General features: G+C 27.5%; 1 protein-coding gene across 1 annotated transcript; it reads left to right on the top strand.

The window, feature by feature from the left end:
• Positions 1-367: 367 nt before the first annotated feature.
• LOC135923787 (dual specificity protein phosphatase 3-like) lies at positions 368-16,874 on the top strand. The gene is made up of 3 exons (XM_065458728.1): positions 368-619; positions 7,481-7,716; positions 16,194-16,874. Exons 1-3 carry the CDS (start codon positions 405-407, stop codon positions 16,388-16,390), a joined length of 648 nt encoding a protein of 215 aa, XP_065314800.1. The 5' UTR covers positions 368-404; the 3' UTR covers positions 16,391-16,874.
• The last annotated feature ends 5,019 nt before the right edge of the window (positions 16,875-21,893 follow it).

Raw genomic sequence — 21,893 nt, 5'->3', positions numbered from 1 at the left:
AAAACATTAGTTTTTAAAGGCTAATACTTTTATTTTCCTTATCTTAATTACATTATTCAAATACTTTTAATTACTTTACTTTAAAATACTATATATATGTAGAGATTGATATTATTATGAATATTATTTTTTGAAAATGATTTCAAATTAATTATCCATTAATTTTTCAATTCTTATTTCAATTATTCCAAATTTCAAAAGTATACGTATAAGTATCGTTTTCTGTCTGCCCAAGTTTTACTATATTGAGCTGATTATGGTCAAATCAAATGTATATTGATTTTTGCTCAACTTTGATCTTAATGATTTTAACGTCAGATATCCGTCACTTTAAATTCAAATTCAATAGTGTTTTTAATTTTATTAAAACGCTTGCTCTAAAAAATTATTTCATTAAAAAATTTATGGACATTTTAAAATGTCATAAAAAACATTCATCGCAGCATTCCTCTCATCCTACTAAAATTACCTCTCATTCTCCTTGTACGCTTGAATCATTAAATAAAATATTAACTCATATTAAACCCAGTTACAATGCTCATATCAAAAATTATTTTTCTGAACGCTTCTGCGGAGATGATTATAATGAAGTTTTTCCAAATATCTATATTGGAAACTAGTAAGTAATTGTTAATTCATTAAGTGATTATTGCACATTCTTTATGCAGATTTATTTATACACATTTGATATCTTAACTTATATAAGTATTTTTAACAAAAATGTATAAGTACTGTATTAATGCTCTTTTGTATATCCGATCTTTTAATATTCAAATTTGATTAAGGTTCTAGGAAGTTAAAGTTATACATATTTGGTTAAGGTTAAAATATTACATTTTTTGAAGGTTCAGCTTGGGCTTAAAATTACATTTATATAGGGTGCCAATATATAAATTTCTGAACAGTTTCAATTATTTTATAATTATTATAGTGGAATATAAGAACAAAAAGTTTAAAATTATCCTGATTGTCAATTTTTATTTATATATAACAAGATTAATAAATCTTATTTTCTGTGGATGGAATATATTTCACATAAATTATTCTCTGTCCTGTGTAACTTACCCATTATTGCTAATAAATAGAATTCATACTCTAATTTTCTTTCTTTTTAATATTCATCAATATTGTGTTTTGAAATCTCTTTGATGCTGTTAAGAAATTTGTAATAATACCTATTCGTCACTTTTTATTTTGTAATGTATAGTTTATTTTGACTTGTTATTATCTTTCATTATATTAAAGATTAAAAATTGGGATTGGTATAATTATTTTGATTTGAATTAATATAAGTAACCAAATTGTCTATCATTATACATTCATCATGTATTTAATTGGCATCATATTTATTTTAGCTTTATCTCACTTGATTTTACCAAATATGATGATAATTTATAATCTTACATTTTAAGCAAAATTAAAGGAAACCACTTAATTGGCTTCTTATTTTTTTAAAATAGTTACTAATAAATTTGGTACTGCAAGAAGAGGAAGTATTTTACAATATAATATAAAACAGCTGCAATGGAGATATCGACTACATCTTCTTCATATAAAATTTTCATCTAAAAGGTAAATTTATAGGGAAGTCTATCACTGGAGGTACAGTATCTTGATCTTCCTCCAACAAAATACCAGCATTCCCCACATTGCTCTCCCCAGCATCTTGTGCAAGACTGATCACAGAGGACATGTAGGTCTCTTGATTCCTTGCCAATGATACTTAAGGAAAAATATATTTACATAATTTTGTTAACTATTTTGAAAAATTTTATGGGACAATATTTTATATTATATTGTAAAATACTTCCTCTTCTTGCAGTACCAGCATTCCCCACATCACTCTCCCATGCGACTTGTGTGGGACTGATCACAGAATATAAAATTACATTTATAATTTAAACTGAGATTTTTAATTCATATCATATCAAATTTCTTCATTTTTACTATAAATTTTCATTCAAGATTGAATCTAATTTATATTGCATCAATAAGTTTATGTTAAGTTATATTCTTAATCTTTAATATTATAATTTATTTTATAAAGAATATTCTGGCATTTGTACATTTTTTTTCTGATGAAGATGAGTTAGGCCTGCCTTGACTCCAATATGAAACATTGTTTTTCACCAATAACGAAAACTAAGGTACAATGAATTGTTTCCCAACTCAAATATTTTAACCTCAATTATGGAATAAATATGGGCATCCTCTAAACTGTGCAGCCATTTTTATGGAAAAAATAAGGTATCTATTAAACTGATTATAAGCAAGATGGACAATTTCTATAACTCCGTGAAAATAATTGTCTTATTAATGGCCACAAATTTGATGAACCTTGTGATAAATCCAAATTACAGAGATTTTTAGATAATGACAAGTTTCCATAGATGATGACTATACATATGATTAAATAGGTTATGGAACCTGTACTTATGGCTATTCTGATTTTAGAGAGAGAAGAAAGAAGTATTTGGGAAATCACACTCCCGCAATAACTTTTATAATATTTAAGTCTTTAAATAATTTCAATTTGTGAGCCACTTATAAATACAATTTTGCATGACAAATATAAAGGCTATCAGTAATTAGATGTCAGAGCTCAAACTTATTTACTAGACTTTATTCCTTTAAAAAACAATACACTTACAGATTATTTTCTAATAAAGATTTAAACAAATTGAATGAGGAACTGAATGAAGATGATCTAAGCATTAATTTCAAAATCAATATCATTTAAAAGAAATTTTCAATATAACCTGGTTTAGCATGGTGAAAGTTATGTTGAGCACTAAGTACTATTGTTTATCTGATCAAAATTTTAAAAATTAATAAAAAATTATTATAAAGAGATATCTTATTATATATTATTTTTTGTATAATTCTATTTTTATATTATATATATAGGGGGAACAAAAAATTTTTTGTATAACGTTACATAACCAGTAACGCACTTTCATTTTTTTAGAGAGTAACGGTAACGCGTACCTTTTTCAGACGTAACTAGTATCGTGTTTCTTTTTTGAAGTAATATTTACAGCACTACAAATCAGGGATCCAGACCACTCATAAACCCAATCGTTTTTGACACTAATCATTATAATTAAGTGTATAAGCAAAACGGTGTTTTTCAAAGTTCGAACCAAGCTGATATTGTTATATTTATGAATCTAACCTAAAGCCTAAACTTATAAAAAAAATTTTATCTGAATCAACTAAAACTTTCACTGATTTTTTAAAATCCTGATGCTATGCAAGGGTCCAACCAAAATCGGTATTGACCATTATTATATACTGAAACTAAACCAAACCTGAATCTGAAAAAATTTTGTCACCCGAACCTCTGAAAAAAATGTATATGAATCGGTTTTAACATTTTGATATTTCGACTGTTTTAAAGGTTATTATAATTCAATTATTTGGTAAATATTCAGTTACCATTTTATGTATTTAGTTATTTGGCGTTTAAAGGAATTCTCAACTCATTTCGCGTTTCTTTCCAATTGCCTTCCGATCAAAAAAGAAACGTTCATGTCCCATTCCACGTTTCGGAACGTTCCGAAAACCTTATAATTTTGTTTCTATTTCATTATATTAAAGCGTAGCGTTATTTAACGCTATCAAAATCACAGTTAATTCTTCATAACGTTATTAATTTTTGGAATATTCGTCGCAACATATGTTTTTTAAATTTTATTATATTATTGATATATTATTATACTTATTTTTTTGGCTTGATTTTGTAAACAACGTTGCGTTAAATAAAGTACAGTTTGAACATATGCCTAATTAAGCCTAACACAATTTTTATTCAATCTATTTTAATTATCATTACCTTTTTACATTTATGAGTATATGGTTAATATAAATTTGAGTGTCGAAAATTACCTTTCAACAACGCAATAACAGGATTGGAATTAGAAAATAAATAAAAACGAATATTTATGAACGAGCCATTGTAAATAATATTTTAACAATTTTACAATTACGCATAATCATAAATAAATTTTGGAACGTGTCAGAACTGTTCGGGAAATCACCGTTTCGTTCGCGTTTCGTAATGTGCCTTAATTTCCGTCCCCGAAACGTTCGGTTTCCACGCCCCTGGTTTAGAGTTTAATTTGTATATGCGATGAAAGAAATGTTGGTAGACTTTATATATAATTTTTAGTGCTATATCTATACTTAATTTTAAAAATTTTGTTTGCTAGTAGGTTCTAACCGGTTTTTAATGGTTCAAATCGAACCGATATTATTATTTCTTATGTCTTTCTTTTCTTTCTTTCTTTCTTTCTTTCTTTCTTTCTTTCTTTCTTTCTTTCTTTCTTTCTTTCTTTCTTTCTTTCTTTCTTTCTTTCTTTCTTTCTTTCTTTCTTTCTTTCTAACCGATGTTTTCATCAGAGCCTGAATTTAACTTATATTCGTGACGATTCGGATCCTTGGTGATATGTCTAAATTCAACAGAGATTTTAACCAGAAAAAGATTTGAAAATCTAATTAATGATTTAGTTATTTAAAACAAATTCTTTTTTTTTGCCAATCCGAACCTGAACCGACGTTGTAAAAATCCGTTGCCATCAGAGCCACCCAAATGAACGACGTGCCAATCTGTCAGCTCAGAAAATCTATCATTTATTATTTTTCTATAAGAGCTTTTTTTTTAAAAAAAATAATAATGGCTCAGCCAACTTCCTTGCTATGCCCAGAGTTCCTAGAATTCTTTTCTGACATTTTTAATTCACGTCAAACCATCATCCTGTGGCCTCTTTCTTGAACACTAACTAGATTTGATCCGATCATATTTTTTTTTACCACACTAAAATGAAGCCTTTCCCAGTTGTAGAAAATCACTCTTAAAAAATTGTTATACCCAATAGAGCGGTTATTATGCTCATCAAACCATGTTCATAAAATATCTCGAAGATGGGAAGATATTTTTTAGAAAAAAAAGATGAAAATCCATAAGAAATTGATAAGAGCAAAATTTAACATTATACCACTGCCGATTTTTAACCGGCATATCGGAGGTGAGTATGCATTTAATATCCTACGTTAATATTAGGTCCTTACCCTGTTGTCCATTTAAGTCTCTTTAAATTAAATGATTCGATTTTCGAGCCAATAAATAAATTTAGTGGAAAACATTTAAATTTATATCCAATCGCGAAACAGTTTGGTCCGAACCTTAAGATTTTCAAAATGTTTCGATATTCGATTTTCGAGTCAATAAATAAATTTAGTGGAAAACATTTAAGTTTATAACCAATCACGTAACAGTTTGTTCCGATCCTTATGATTTTCCAAAAGTTTTAAAAATTACAATGAACACAATATTACGAAATTAAAATTTACATTAAACTGGGAAGTTATATGTTTTGTCCATTAAACAAAAAACTTATATAACATTAAATTAATTCCGTGTTTTAGTTTGTCTATATATTTTTTCTTTTAAAAAAGGATTTTTAGATTGACAAAAAAAATCCCTTTTATATTCGAAACACATTTTGATTAAATAATTTATAAACTCAAAATTTATATTTTAATATTGCATACAAATTTTTTTATATTCCCGTTTTTCTCTGGATTATATCGCTTTCCTTTAATCCATAGCACAGTTACAAAGATGCCACTCTGGCCGATACTAACCTAAATTGAAAGTATCGACCGTTACTTATATCGAAGCTGCCATCCTTTTTATTGGTCTTGTTTTAAGGAAATTATGTTACTAACGTATTTTAATAAATGTGTTTATTTTCATTACAATTCATTGTCTAATTTTTTTTAAAAATAAGATGGCATTTAAATTTTAGCAAGGAATATAAACAAATTTAATATTAATTCTACAGATAAATCTAATTCTAAGTGTAAATAAAAATTTATCAGTCGCCATTTCGTTGATTATTTTATGATCCAATTTGGCGAAATGCGACCACTTTCCGCTGGTAAATTACGTCGAATTTTTCTCTAATCTCAGAAATACTGGTCGTAAAAAAAATCAAAATAATTTCATTAAAAATGTATCTATCATCTTTTTAACCATTGTTGCCAACGAAATCGAATCAAATAACAAAGATTGCTTTATATATATAATATGGTATAATTAAAATTTGCATTTTTTTTTAAATTTTATCTCATAATATTAATTGATTAAATTAATTATTTATACTCCCCTTTCTTCTTCCTTCCCTTATCTCCTCGTAGTTCTGTTGTAATATCGTATTCATTTCCTCTTCAATATCATTATTATTTTTTAAGGAAAATTATTTTCAATCCTGTTCTTTTTCAAATTTTGTTTTATTAGATATTTGTCGAGATGAAAAACAATTAGTTTTCTTTATTATTTTGGTATAGAAATGTGTTTTTATTGTTTATAATTAATTAGTATGCATGTACCTTACCTATTGTGTTGTACTACTTTATATGTAAAAAAAGTAAAAACTTACATTTGATTTTATTACTTTTTATTAATATTATCGTGTTCTTCTTTTAAACGGCATTCTTTAAAGTATAAACCGAACACAATTCAAATATTATTAATTTTTGAAAGAAAAAAAATAAGAGTATTGATTGATCGCTAGAAACGGGCAATTAATTTTTCTATCGATTTATATGGCACGTGCCGATCATGTTAGGAATTGGGTTGTGGTTCCTTAAGCTATAGTTGTTTTAAATGCCTTCCAATATGGGCGGGGGGGGGGTTATGTTCTAATAGATTAGGACAAATTAAATAGTTATGTTTAATTTTTTTGTTTCAAACACTTACTTTTAAAATTATGATCCAATCAATTTATATTTTTGTCTTGGAAAGGGGGGGGAAGCTCAGCGTCATCCTCTTTAAAGGGGATTAGAAAGCTTTGACTCGATGATTTTTTTTTATATTTTATCAGTTATCTGAATATTTTTCACTTCAAGGAAGGGCCTTTGGATTAAAATAAGTACTCCTCAATAAGCTTTTTTTCCAGATTTCTATTCCACTACTATTTATTTTTATCTAAGAATAATCATTTTATTCATCACTAAACAAATTTGAACCCATCTTTTCAATGTTACTTTCTCAAAATTTATAAGACAATTGAACGACACTATAAATTAGATATTTGCTTCTTTACCTAAGATATCTATTCCCCGTTATATTTCGTTATATAGGTTTATTTTTTTAATTTTTACGTGTTTCATAAATATTAGATAGTGTTATAATATCATTATATACAAAAAACATTTCATGATGAGAAAACCAATGGTTCTGGGTTCAAATCCATCAAGGGCCATGTTTTTTTTCTTAAGTCAACTCGATGGTTCCGTCCTTTTGGGATGGGGGAATAATATATAGTATATCGGACTACCACGTGATTTCGTCAAATTTAAAGGTCTTTGTTTAGCAAGTGGTCTAACGTCATATATCATTACCCATTGTATCGAATGGGCAAATTTGCTAATTTATTAAATATTATTTTTTTTTTCTATTTTTTTAAATTTTCAGCTCGATTGCTAAAAATAAAAAAGAATTGTGCAAATTAAGCGTCAGCTACGTTTTGAATTGCGCTGAGCCGTCTCCCGTTCATCAATATTTAGGCTGCGTCAATACCAGTCAAGTTTTCTACGACGACGTGGGCATAACTTACATGGGATTGCAAATCGATGATACATGGAATTTTCCCCTCGTTAATTTCCTAGAGAGAGGATCAAAATTTATCGACTCCGCCCTTCAAAGCAAAGGTACAATCGCGAGGCTTTCCATTTTTTTTATTCCTCCTGAAATATAATTCCACCCTATATTTTTTTACCGGGTTAAAGCCATATACTGGAACATTCTAGCGATTGGGTAGTCAATTATAAAAACAAATGAAATTAAAACTATAAATAAAATATTATTGGTTAGATATATTATACAAGGTAGTTTTTAAAAATCTGATTTTAGTAGAAATTTATTGAAACAGTGTTTTTAATACCTATCTTATAAATTCCAGATAATTTTACAATTACACTTCTTCAAAAACACCTAGAACGCAACTCCTTTTAAGAATCAGGAGTTGTAGCTAGTTCTTTTAGGGTTGGAATAGGGGAGCGCCGCTCGACCGCTCTTTTAAATTTAATGTATAAAATAAATTTTTTTTTTTAAATATTAATAAATCTATTTATTTGTTAAATTAGAATTCAATAAAAATGAAATTATATTTTATTTAAATTTATGCAATACTAAATGTTGAGCCGAGTTTTATATTGGTTTTTCATCTAATAAAATCAGAGTTGTTTACGCTCCTTTTTAAAAGTAGCTATCTCCCGCTACTAAATTTTCAAAAGGAGCTAGCTCCCGCTCCAAACAATGGAGTGCCACTCCATAGCCGCTCCTTTGATTTTTATTTTTTTTAGAAAGTACACGAAACAAATTTTATTTATATTAAATGATATATCAAAATATTTATAATCTTTTATTAGCTTTAAAAATTAATAAATTTTTCTAAATTAGAATCTAACAAACATCCACGCCTCTTCCTTAAGACCTGTTTTGCAATACTAAATAGGCGCTCCACAGGAGCACTAGAGGGAAGCGGAGTATTGTATTTTATAAAGATATTATTCAGGGAATTTATCAAGAATAATAATTTTGGTATCATTATTTAAAAAATATTTGTCCAATATAGATGATCAATTTCATAGAATCCAAAAAAAATCTTCCAAATCATTGCAGGCATCCCGTAAACTATTAGCTATTTTTGCATCAGGTATTTGTTTTCTTAAAAAATTAATCAATTTGTATTTTAGTTCCATATTTTGTAAATTTTTATCCATTCCCAATTTAATTTGAATGCTGGATAGATAATAGCTGCAATGATATTTTCATCATTATAAACATTTAGAAATCTGCAATGAAGTTATTTAAATAGATACAATTTATTTTTTTATTATAAACCTTTATAGACATAAGAGGTTGGCAAAACTCTAAATCTGCTAAGTCGTTTAATTTTGAAATAAGTTTAGAAATGGTTGGAGTTAGGAAATTTTAGAGCTTTTTTCAAAGACTCCATAAACTTAAATTTATTTATTTCACTAAGATAACGATTATATTAATATTTACTTGGCTATATTCTTCAATAAATTTACGTTCTTGAGTTAAAACATATAAGACCATGGTTATCTCATAACTCATCGAGGTCCTTTTGTTCCTCTAATATTTTTTCTATCAAGACCATAGATTGATATTGTGGCAAGCACATCGTGAATTTTGTGGTAGATAATTATAGCTTTCGGTCCTGTTATCAAGACCATCCACAAATTGGAAATCTTCATATTCTCAGAACTTTTATCCTCAAACATTCTAAAATAAAATAAAAGGAAAGTTAAATATTATTTTAAAATAAATAATTAAGATTACCTTAACGCCTTCACAAAGTTTCTACCATTATCATTAATGAAATTTTATGTATATAAATAATAATCTTGGCGAGATCATCTAAAGTGTGCTTGAACACGTTTTAAGGCTAAATCTGCAGATTCAATCCAATGAGCTGTTACACCCAAGAAAGACCTTTATAAAAAAGTTAAATTAATCAAACACTTTTATAAAGATAGGCACTAACCTTTTATATCCACTCCCTATGGTACACACATAAGATACTTCAGAAAACGTTTCTATAATATCATCCATCATTTTATCATAACGCAAACAAATCTTTGCTGTTAGTGTTTGGCGGCACATCACCTTCTATGGGTGAAAATGTTTTTACCACAAAGATAGGATTGTCTACAGTTGATAATTGAACTAGTGTCTCAATGACATAATCAATTATGCATTATCTCCTTCAGTTTTTGGAGGTTCATAATTTGACTAAAATTTAATAGTGACTGTTTTTTCTCAGAAGACTTTATCACGATGTGCCTGCCACAATATCAATTTGGTGGCCACAGTTGATGCAGAGAAAGTTTTGGCTGATAGAAACTTTAAAATAATATCTCAAAGTTCCTTACAAAAGTGTCAATCCTTATGGAATAAATAAAATATGTCTACTATTATGGCAGATAATATTATCAAAAAATTCGGTAGATATCTGATATGCCCAAATTCCATTAGATGGAAATCGTATTTTGAATCTATGATTTTGCTAGATAAAATATTAAATGAAAAACAAAATGATCTTGATGACTATGTGATAACAATGGACTTTTACGTTATAACGCAAGAATGTAAATTTATTAGAGAGTATAGCTAAGTAAATATTAATATAATCGTTATCTTATTGAAATAAATAAATCTAAAAATTCTTGAAGGGGAGCTTCATATGGATATGGGTTTCTTAACTCCAACAATTTCTAAACTTCCTACTTCAAAAAATAAATGACTTCGCAGATTTAGAGTTTTGCCAACCTTTTGTAGAGTCTCTTATAAGCTGTATATTAATACCGCTTAAAATTTTCAAATGTTTATAATGAACAAAAATATAATTGCGGTTATTATCCATTCTGCATTCAAATTAAATTGGGAATGAATATAAAATGCACAAAATATGGAACTAAAATACAAATTGATTAATTTTTTTAAGAAAATATAATTCTGGTGTAAAAATATCTACTAGTTCACCGGAACTCTGCAATGATTTAGAGTGGCATTCCATTACTTGGAGCGGGAGCTAGCTACTTTTAAAAAGGAGCGTTAACAACTCCGACTTTTGAGTCATTTATAAATTATACATCTATATAAATTTTGTTGTTCAAAAGTTCTTGGCTAAATTATCTGAAATTCATAGGGTAGGTATTCCAAACATGATCATTTCCCGATAAAATCATATTTTTAAATTTAAAAAAGCGCGCTTAAAAAATGATTTAAAGTTGAAAAAAACATAATGCCGCTAACTTGTATACCTATTACGGGAATTCAATAATAACAACCAATACAATCGTTTTTAATAGTAAATAGAACTTGGTATTAGTATTATTAAACGGCTCTTGAGCCGATTTTTAAAAACGGCTAACTCATTGAAAAATTTTTGCCTAAGCCTCGAGATTTCTCTAATAGATGTCCAAACCTTTGTGTCATCTATAAGCATAATCTTCAGGCTTGCGTAGTAATTTTGTGGATAAAATAGTAATTCAGCCGTTTTTTAAAGTCGGCTCAAATCGAGCCGTTTAACAACACTACTCGGTGCGATGGTTATATAATGGATTAGAAAGAGAGAAAGAGCTAGCTCAAATAGATTTTGAGATATCGGCCTAAAGTCCAAAATTATGTTATGCTATCATGCTTTCCTTAAATCTCAAATTATTTTCTATTACTATTGATGCTAACCACAAATTATATATTAACCTTGTAGCCATTTAAAATCTCCTTAATTTTTTATTTATATAATATAAAATCTTAAATGGAAATGTTATTTCCGGTATAAAAAAACAAAGCAATAAAATTTTTGAGAAATTAATATTTTTTTGTTACGAAATGTTTAATACCTATAAATTAAAATTTAAAAATAGTATTGAAAACTACACGGTTTTTAATGGATTAATTAGGATGAAATAGTTGTAATATTAACAAAAATAATTTGAAAATTTACAAAAATGGGAAATTTTTTAAAAAAAAAAACAAGTTGAAGGTTGTGTCTTGGTTCGACTTATTTGCAAACAGTTGGCTGTTTAACCGGTTATATAGCTTCGACTAAACAGCCTCAGGTGAAAAAAAAATGAAAAATAAGAGAAAAATACAATGCCACCCAACACTTAAAACAAACCAAAATAGGCTGTCCCTGTCCCAGTTCGATTTCATGAAAGGTTTTTTATGCATAAAAATTAGGAAGGAGTTAGATATAGAACATTAAAAAATATATAATATAATGTTTTAGTAAATTTTCGCGATTTCAAGTCTTGGCACCTTTTAACTGTGTTAAAAGTATGGTGCATCATCGACTATTCATATTCACTGTTGATACCAAGTTTCATTTATTTTTAAAAAAAAGGTTATCCAAAACACAGGGTGATTTGAATGATTTCACGTGGAATCCATATTACCTTTGAAATGCCGAATTTGTTCAGAATTAATTCGACTTGTAAGCAGGCTATATATTTTTTGACGTTGCAAAGCGCTGAAAATATCCACGAAGCGGTATTTTGTAAATCTCGGTTTTTTTACCTGCCTGTCTTTTGACATTGGGCTCGAACGCTTTATTATGGCCTTAAGACCTCGTTCATAGTGGGGTCATTCCATGTCAAATCAATCACTTTTCGGCCGACCCCTTTCGATTTCGATAAAAATTCATAGGCTGGTTATATATGTTCCCATTAGATTATAAACAAAATTTTAGCCCATTAGAAACTATATTAGCGGAGATATTCGGGGTTAAAGGTCCAAAAAACGTCTTTTTTTGCTTTTTACTGATGTTAAATAATTAGTTTTTAATTTAAAACTAAATATGATCAAATATTGAATCTAATATCAATAGCCAAGTTAATAATTGATGATTATGGCGAAAACATCAAAATTAATTTTTGATAAAATATGGGTCATCTTATGGTCAGTTGAAAACTTGAAATTAATATTTCGAAATGTATATGATCTCCGATTTTTAATTTTTTTAAGAATTATTATCCGTTTACTATTTTTTTAATAATTTATTCGACAATCAGTATGGCTGGGTATTTATTTAAAAAAATATTGGGAATATTATACTTTAGAAAAAATAGATGGCGCTATATATAATAGTTTTAATATGTTAAAATTTATTTTTTTATTGATTAAATATATTTTAATGTATATATATCATACTAAATCGATTACAATGTGCATTATATATATTATTTGTAATTCAGATCATAAATTTTTAAAATCTTCACAAATTTTGCCTAATTAAGAGAGTTTATAAATTAATTAAATCTTACTTCATCTAAAGGAATACAAAGCCTGGCTAGCTTGTGAGATTCTTCAGGAGATAATATATATGTTCGACTGGTGGGAGTAGAAGGATTGACCAGCGAGAGAATATGAGATTTAGGCAACACTAAAATATTATCTTTCAGAGGAAATTTAAATGAGGCTGAAGGTCCACAAGGGTGTAAAAATCGGATTTTTACTTCTTCATTTGTATAACTTTTATCGATTATATATCCTAACCACCATTTATCATCATATACACATGTTATATATTCATTAATATTTTAAAATATAATTTTCTCATTTAAAAACGGAACTTGTTTTATATTATATTTTTTGGAATTAGAATATATTTTGGTTTTTAGTTTATTTTGATCAATGGGAATAATCCCGTGAATTTTTTGGGTCCCATGTATGGGCAGTGCAGAATTAAATCTTTTACGAAACGCTAATTCCTCTTCGATATATTCTTGATTGGATACATATTCAAATTGAATATTAATATTTTCTTTAGCATAATTATATAATTCTAATGGTTAGGATTTGATTTTTATTTGGCCTTTGAAGACTAGCTCTGGCAACTAATCTTTTGACAGTTCCTCCGATACCGTCACATGCATTTTTGCCGTGAGCAGAGACAAAGAAATGCCATTCGGCAGGAATATTAAAATCGTATTTATGAAGGCATATGTTCAGAAAATTTTTGCGATTCTTGTATTGAGACGCGGCTTCATCCGAAAAATATATTATTTTTTATGGTTTAGAATGAAATTTGGCTGACTGCACTAATATTATGGCTTAATGATTCGGACAAAATAACAAAATTTATATTTTTTAATTCTTCTCCAGATTTATAATATGCTACAAATGGATGTATAGTGGCCTGCACATTGTTCCAATGAAATCCCTGAACTTCATCTTGTAAAATGAAGGAATAATTTTCAGAATAATCTAGAATTGTTAAAAATTCCTCATCTTTTAAATTTTCTTTGGAATTCTTCAAAAATAAACTTTGTGTTTAGCTATAAACGAGTGACGCAGTAAAATTTGAACTTTTTATAATAGATATTCGATGAAACCATCAATGGATTTTATAATAGTTTCAAGATTTGCTCTATCCACCGTGATCCATTGTTTAAACGTGACATATTCTATACGATTTCTCTGAAACAATTCGTATAATTGGCCCATAAGAGATTCTATACCAGGGCATTGATCACAATTTGTTAAATAACATTTTGGCTGAGATGGATTATAAATAATTTGCGCCAAAAGATTGTTATAAGAATTTATACAGTAATCTTCTCCTGCTGTAATTTCAGCTATTACATTTGTCATTAATTTCACATTCTGATGAATGGCGCAGACACAAACAGTGTGTGTGCCATCCAACTAAAATTCAGTTTTTTGGTCTAAGTTCGGCAAATTTAGGGAATCCAATTGATATACTTGGGTATTCTTCCTTAAACATCTTGAATATTTCTTTAAGATTATTTAATATAAATCTTTGCTAATTCTTTCTCGCCTTTAACAGATACACAATCTTTTATTCCAGGCATGAGTCGGCTTATTTCATCAGAACTATAATTTTGTTATTTTTATTGCTTAAAAAATTTTTCAAAATCTTTGAAATTTTTTTTATCTCTGGTTATTTTAATAATGTAAGATAATGACAATTTCATAACATTCTTGGTCTTAATGGGTATGACTTAGTCTGGGGAGGAGGTGGATAGGGGGTTGGGGGTAGGCCTGGTAATTAATGCGATTTTCGATTTTTCCCTTAATAATTTTTCTGCACCCCTTTAATCCTGCTTTTTTGTTCGTGTGCTAGTCCGATTTTTTAATTATTTTAATTTACAATGAAATATTTAAAAAATTATTAAAATTTTTTATCCTGCGAATATCTCAGGGGAATAAGGTTTACAAAGTTATATAATCGAATTTTATGATATATTTACATTAAAATATTTTTAATCAATAAAAAAAATGAATTTTAACATATTAAAACTATTATATATAGCGCCATCTATTTTTTTTAAAGTATAAAAATCGCAATATTTTTTTAAATAAATATCCAGCCATGCTAATTGTTAAAGAAATTATTAAAAAAATAGTAAACGGATAATATTTCTTAAAAAAATTAAAAATCGGAGATCATATACATTTCGAAATATTAATTTCAAGTTTTCAACTGACCATAAGATGACCCATATTTTAAAAAAAATTATTTTTGATGTTTTCGCCATAATTATCAATTATTAACTTAGCTATTGATATTAGATTCAATATTTATCATAATTAGTTTTAAATTAAAAACTAATTATTTAACATCAGTAAAAAGGAAAAAAAAGGCGTTTTTTGGACCTTTAACTCCGATTATCTCCGTTAATATAGTTGCTAATGCGCTAAAATTTGGTTTATAATCTAATGGAAACATATATAACCAGTCTACAACTTTTTATCAAAATTGAAAGGGGTCGGCCGAAAATCTTGATTTTTTTGCTCATTTGACATGGAATGACCCAGTGATCGTCTATAATCAAAAGATATTTGTTTTCTAACGACTTAACAGCTTTCAAATAAATACTGAATAATTTCAGTTAAAATAAAAGTTATTTTTTTTATTGCTCCTGCCCTTAAAAATAATAGCCTTTAGATATTTCTATGATTCAGAATTTTTTTGAAGATCTTTTAACAATATTCATCAATTGGTTTCATTAAATTCATTTTCAAAATTAATGTATAAAAATTAAAACTCCCCATATATATATATATATAAATATTAAAAAAAAAATTAAAAAATTATTTAATAACTGACCAAAAATTTTAAAAACCTTCCAAATTATTCTAAATACTGTCCAAAAATTTTAAAAACCTACCATATATTTTTCTCTTACTGCCCAGTTCTTAATAAAAAAAACTGCCCAAATAATTGCTGTCTATTTTTTAAAATTACCTATAAATAAATTAGAGAATTTTTATTTTTAATATATAATAATTATAAATTCGAATTTTAAAAGTAAATACCGGTAATTTAATTAAAAATGTTTTTATTTTGAAAAAAAATTTGATTTAATTATAGCATCTGATATTTGTAGTATTGGCCAGATAATTAGGTTATATTTATTAGAAAGTTCACGTTTTTTTTGAGAATTTGTTATTTAGGCAAAAAAATTTATTTTTTATTACAATTAAATATAATATCAATGTAAACTAAAATATCGATTTTTTTTACCTAAAACTTGCACAGTCGCATAGGTCAATTTTTTAAACCCCGGCTCGTTTGGGCCTGCTGGTTCTCTGATATATTTTTTATCGAATGGTAATTTTGTTTGTTTAGGCAAGATTTTGGTCAATTGCATGATGGGTATGAGTAGATCGACATCAATCGTTTTAGGATACCTCATGAAATATCAAGGTATGACGATAGACCAAGCTCTAACCGCGATACGCAAAAAGAGGGAAGTGCATCCTAACATTGGATTTCTACAGCAACTTATAGCCTATGATTCCGAATTAAGAAAGAGACGCAAATAATGTCATTCCCTTTTTATTTCACGCATTCTAAGTCTAACAGGTGGCAACATATTCCCAATTATTAGAAACAAATCGCCAAAAAAAATTTTTTAAATAAATATTAATCTATAATCTAGTTGCTAAACGGCTCGTTTTGAACCCATTTTTCAAAAACGGCTAACTCACTATTTCACCCAGAAAAATATTACGCAAGCCTGAAGATTTTGCTCATAGAAAAAAACAAAGGTCTAGACATTTATTATCGAAATATCGAGGCTTAGGTTTCTTGCTAAAATATTGAGTTAGCCGTTTTTAAAAATCGGCTCAAACGAGCCGTTTAACAACGCTACTATAATCTCCTCTGTTATTTAGATTAAATCACATACAAATAATATATTTATTTTTATATTGTGCAATTTTTGATAGATATTTATTCATAATTCAATATAATATATATATACTATATACTATATTATGAAATAATGGGTCTTTATATTATGTTTTTAAAATATTTGAAATTTATATTTTGATGTAAGTTGTTTTACATATTTTACAACATTGATATATTATTTTTTATATTATTTTAAGAGAGTTTAATAAAATAGCTCTAAATATACCTTGTTTTATAATGGTATTTATTTAGTTTTATAAGATAATATAATCTTTTTTTTTGTATATTTAATCTGTACTACGTAGAGGAGACCGGGGGATTCGTATTTTGCATTTTTACCAAAATTTTTTGAAACATTAGCCAAAGAAAACAAATTGTATATTTATATATAGCTAAATTTCTAATCAAAATAATAAAAAAAAGTGTAGCTTTTTACCTATAATAATTTCGGAATTGTGATTAATTATATGATGTGTGTCATTTTCGCCATTTTATCCTATACCACCCAAGGTGAAGTGGTAAAAATAAATTTAGCATAACTATATTGCTTAATTGAACAAAATATTGTAATTTTGACACTTTTCAAAATATTCTTCCTTTTTGCGACTTTTCGTGAAATTTAAAAATATCATTTTTTATGGTGTCGTTCGTTAATATTTAAAAATTAACTGTTTACAACTTAAATCAGATGGAACATTTTAACTACCAATAACAACTTTATCCGGGTGACATATACAAATCGTTATTATGTAACTTCTAGTTAAGCTATAAACTTCGTTAAATTTTTAAATTCTGAGTCCTAAAATATTTTGTTAAGACAAAAAATACTAAAAGGTTTTTATTTTATTATTTTTGGGGAAAAAACAGTTTTTTTGGCAAAATATGTCAAACCGAGAAAGTTTTTTAAAAGATTAACATAGGTAAAGAAATTAGATATAAAAATACATCTTCGCACCAAATTTAAAATCTTTACGCTCAAGGGTTAAGAAGTTATTCGCGTTAACAGGCTACCCCGTCAATCGCTTTATCCAGGTCTCCCTTACATTCCAAGTTGCAAAATTCTATTGTGTGAACAGAATTAACCGGGAAAAATTTAGAAATAAAAACTATATTGACTTTAAAATAAAGTTTTAACTAATTTTAAAAAATATCCTTTTTAATATATTTTTTTAAAATTTATTATTACTTTTTAATTATTGGATACTTAATTAGTACTTACCATGACGAACAAAATTAATTGATTAATTACTTTTTTTATTGAAAATATGATAAGTCAAAATTAAGAAAAATCAATATAATTGATGAAAAACTAACATCATATTTTACATATAGGATTAGCGTTGTGCCAAGAATTTTGACGGCTCAGTTCAAAAACCTTCGGTGGCATCTTTGATAATTTGGCAAAAACTAAGAGGTGTAATATGATACAATATATTTGAATTTTAATCATTAATATGAGTAACGCATAGTAAAAAAAAATAGTAGTTTGAACTTTTATTCTCTTCGCATTTTTATTTGCAAAAGAGGATGCCGTGTCATTTTCAAAAATTTAGGGATAAATATACAAGGCAGGGCGGGCTTATGCCATTACGTTCAACCGATGCCGTAATTGAAATAATTAGATGATCCTCTATTGGATATATTTGGCAGTGCTTCATTTGAACCTATTATGTTTATTTAGCTCAGGATTTTTTTAAGGGCTTTAAGGTTTGCTTACACTATATTTATTAAAATAATTTAATTGAGTTTCATAGATCTAGTACTATAATAATATCCAAAAGGTAAGGAGATAGGTCAGGAGTCTATATAAGTTGATACATTATTGACAATAACTTGATCAACCAGACGGGATTGAAAGAGAAAGTTGTAGCAGGGATCCGATGCCAATTCCATCTGACTTCCTAGAAAAGGTGGTCTGAAACCAGGACGAGTATAAAAATTTTATGTTCAATATATTTCCGAGGAGACCCTTGATATGGATTTCATGAGAAACTATCGCTGCATTTGTATATTGGTGTAAATCTAAGGGCCTAGAGGATTTTGGAAATATTAAAATTGGTTTTAATTTAAAAAAGGATTGATGTTCAGGGAGGTAAATAATATGCTCAATTTTGTCAAATAACAGGTTGTGTTAAATGGAGTGGATTTAGGAAACATATTTCAAATTTAAGGTGATTTAAAAAAAATAAAACAAATTTTTTTAAATAAATATAAAAAAATCATTTTTTAAAAACGGAATTACGATAACGAGCTCCAAAAAAACATGTATAATTACAATTTAAAATGTTAGTTAGAATATTTTGTTTTGAAAAATAAAATTCCTTGTGTACTGATTTAAGGGTCTTATCTAATAATCTATATTTTTTAAGTTTTAAAGCCCCGCTTGACATAAGTCAAATGTAAGAGATAACGATTGGTAAAAAAAACAAAATGTTAATTTTGAATATGATGTTCATGATATAGTCTTCTAAATGCTTGGGTAAATGTTTAATGTTTGACTCTTATGGTCTAGCGTTCCCTTGAACTGGTCTCGTTAGTTATTCATCTTCTTTCATTGCTGTAAATTGTATGCCACCATATTTGCTTTCTTTATTGAATCTGGCTATGCGCATAACCCATGCTGTAAACGTCTCCTCCTTGCCTTGCATGGCAGCATAGAATACATCGAGAATAGCCTATTTTGAGGGCCCTTGGAGTAATATAAAAATGGCATATGTTGACATGAATGGAAGACAGTTTACATTTTCGCTCTTGCAACGGTCATTTCATCAGGCATACAAAATGTAATACAATCATATAACGAGCATTCAAATTCCATGGAGGAAAGGGCATCCAGCTAAACCCTCAACATCATTGCCCACAGGAACAACTTAAAATATCCAAATACATGTAAATCTCAAATTACCATTGTTTCATTCCTATCATTTTAATCACACTTTCCACCAACGGAAAACTCGCTCTAGCATTCTTCAAAAACTTAAAATTAGAAAACTCTCAGAAGAATCGAGAATGGTTTTTTCTAGGAGAAAGGTTTGCCACAGCCATCCTTAAAGCGAACTACAACAGCTTTTATAGTAGTCTACTGGCCAAAGAGCAATCCTAGACTCTTCTTACCTATTTTATCCTGGCTTTATATTATTCATCCTCTTTATACCGTTTTTAATGTTATTTTTACATGTTTTGTATATCCCATTTTAATATAATTTTATATAAGTTTTTTTTATAATTATAATGATTAATAATTTTTTCATCAATTTCCCATAATCAATGTAAAAAAAAATTTATTTACAATAGTTCCCTTTATTTATATAAAAAAATATTATGATGTATATTTTTAATTGTTTTTTTTAAATATATTTTATTTTAATATAATTAATTTTGTATCTATATTTCTTATTTTTAAAATATATTATAAAAAATAAAATTAAATATAACATTATTATTCTATTTTTTAATTTATTTTAACCAATAAAATAAGATGAGGAGAGTTTTGCCATGCGTGTTAAAGGGACCAAAAGGGATGTATAATTATTCTTTTATTGGATATTAATAATTAATATTTATGTGCTAAAACATCGACACAATTCATGATACTTTTATGATGTTTTATTTAACATAAATTATAAAAAGTCTAATTTTTTAGTTGATATTTTTTACGGTTTTAGCAATAACTTATATATCAAGAAAGATTAATAAAAAAATTAATACTATTTTATATTACAAAAATGCAACCAATAGATAGCGTTTAAGTTTATTGCTGTAATTTAAACTGATGAAAATTCATAGTTTATTATTTAATCAAATTATCGAGTTATACAATTAAACTTAATAAATATCCGATTTTTTAAAAAAAAAATAGTTCTATATATATAACTCTTCAGGGGAAGTTGAATTAGATTTTGTCTCTGTAAAACGAAATGTTATATATATTTAAAAAAACCTATATTTAAATTATTATTTGAATAAAAAAATTTATTGCGTTAATATGTGTCCGGTCCTAAAATTCGTGTTAAACCAGTCCAGTTTAGGACCCTCCTTAAAAACTTGTACCCAAAAAAGCCCGTCTTTAAAAATGTGCCGTTCCAAAAAAGGAAAAAGGAGGGTCTGATAATATCTATCTGATTCTCTATGCAGTAGTGTTGTTAAACGGCTCGTTTTGAGGCGATTTTTAAAAACGGCTAACTCAATATTTCATCCAGAATAATATTACGCAAGCATGAAGATTTTGTTTATAGCAGGAACAAAGGTTTGGACAACTATTAGCGAAATCTCGAGACTTAGGCAATATTTTTCTGGCTAAAATATTGAGTAGCCGTTTTTAAAAATCGGCTCAAAACGAGCCGTTTAACAACACTACTATGCAGACTGCAGTTCTATCGAGTATCTTTTTAAAGCTATGATGTTTAATTTCAAGCTGTCAGAAAGACCCTACGGTCACTATACTATATTAGAAGTAGAGATCTGCAAAAGTAGGCCCGGCCCGTACACGGCCCAACGGGCTTCGGGATGGGCCTAATATTTTAAAATTCGGGCCGGGTCTAGCCTTAGAAATTTTTTAAAATAATATTTACATTTATCTTTTATGTTGAATATTTTATGTAAAATAAAAATATGTGATTTTATTTATAGAAAATAGACGCCATTCTATATTTAAATAAATTCGGGCTGTTCGGGTTCAGGCCGGGCTTAAAAAATTAGGCTCGATGCAGATCAATTAGATGTAAGATTCTTTAAAATATCATCCAAAATTAACAAAAGCAGAAAGCAATCTATGCTCAACTAAAAATATTTATCTTTATTGAAATTCTAAATTATTAAATACTATTTTGAAATAATACTCTCCAAAAGATGAAATAAATATACAAAGAATAAGTCAATCGTCTATTATCATTCGTGCCCATAGACAATCCAGTGACTTCTAATGTTTTTATAAATTTAGTATTCAAAATACACCCAGCTTTAAATTGACTAATAAATACCTTGTCAAAACCTGCCACTTGTCTTCTGAATTAATTAAAATTTGATTTCGAGATATTAAATTACTAAAAATATTGTCAATTTATTTCATACATGATAAAATTGTGATTAGTTTATAATTTCGAATTGATGTGTAGTCGGAATCTAATAATATAT

The sequence above is a fragment of the Gordionus sp. m RMFG-2023 genome, chromosome 2 (genome assembly GCF_954871325.1).
Source record: "Gordionus sp. m RMFG-2023 chromosome 2, tfGorSpeb1-WG-v2, whole genome shotgun sequence".
NCBI lineage: Eukaryota > Metazoa > Nematomorpha > Gordioida > Chordodea > Parachordodidae > Gordionus > Gordionus sp. m RMFG-2023.
Note: the sequence above shows the minus strand (reverse complement) of the source record. Positions and strands in the feature narration are given on the sequence as shown.

Bases quoted from the DNA above. Each gene is read 5' to 3' on its own strand.
- LOC135923787 (XM_065458728.1), top strand. From the start codon at position 405: ATGGACATTTTAAAATGTCATAAAAAACATTCATCGCAGCATTCCTCT. The intron at 620-7,480 runs GTAAGTAATTGT...TTAAATTTTCAG, and splicing joins AATATCTATATTGGAAACTA to CTCGATTGCTAAAAATAAAA. The intron at 7,717-16,193 runs GTACAATCGCGA...TTGTTTGTTTAG, and splicing joins CTCCGCCCTTCAAAGCAAAG to GCAAGATTTTGGTCAATTGC.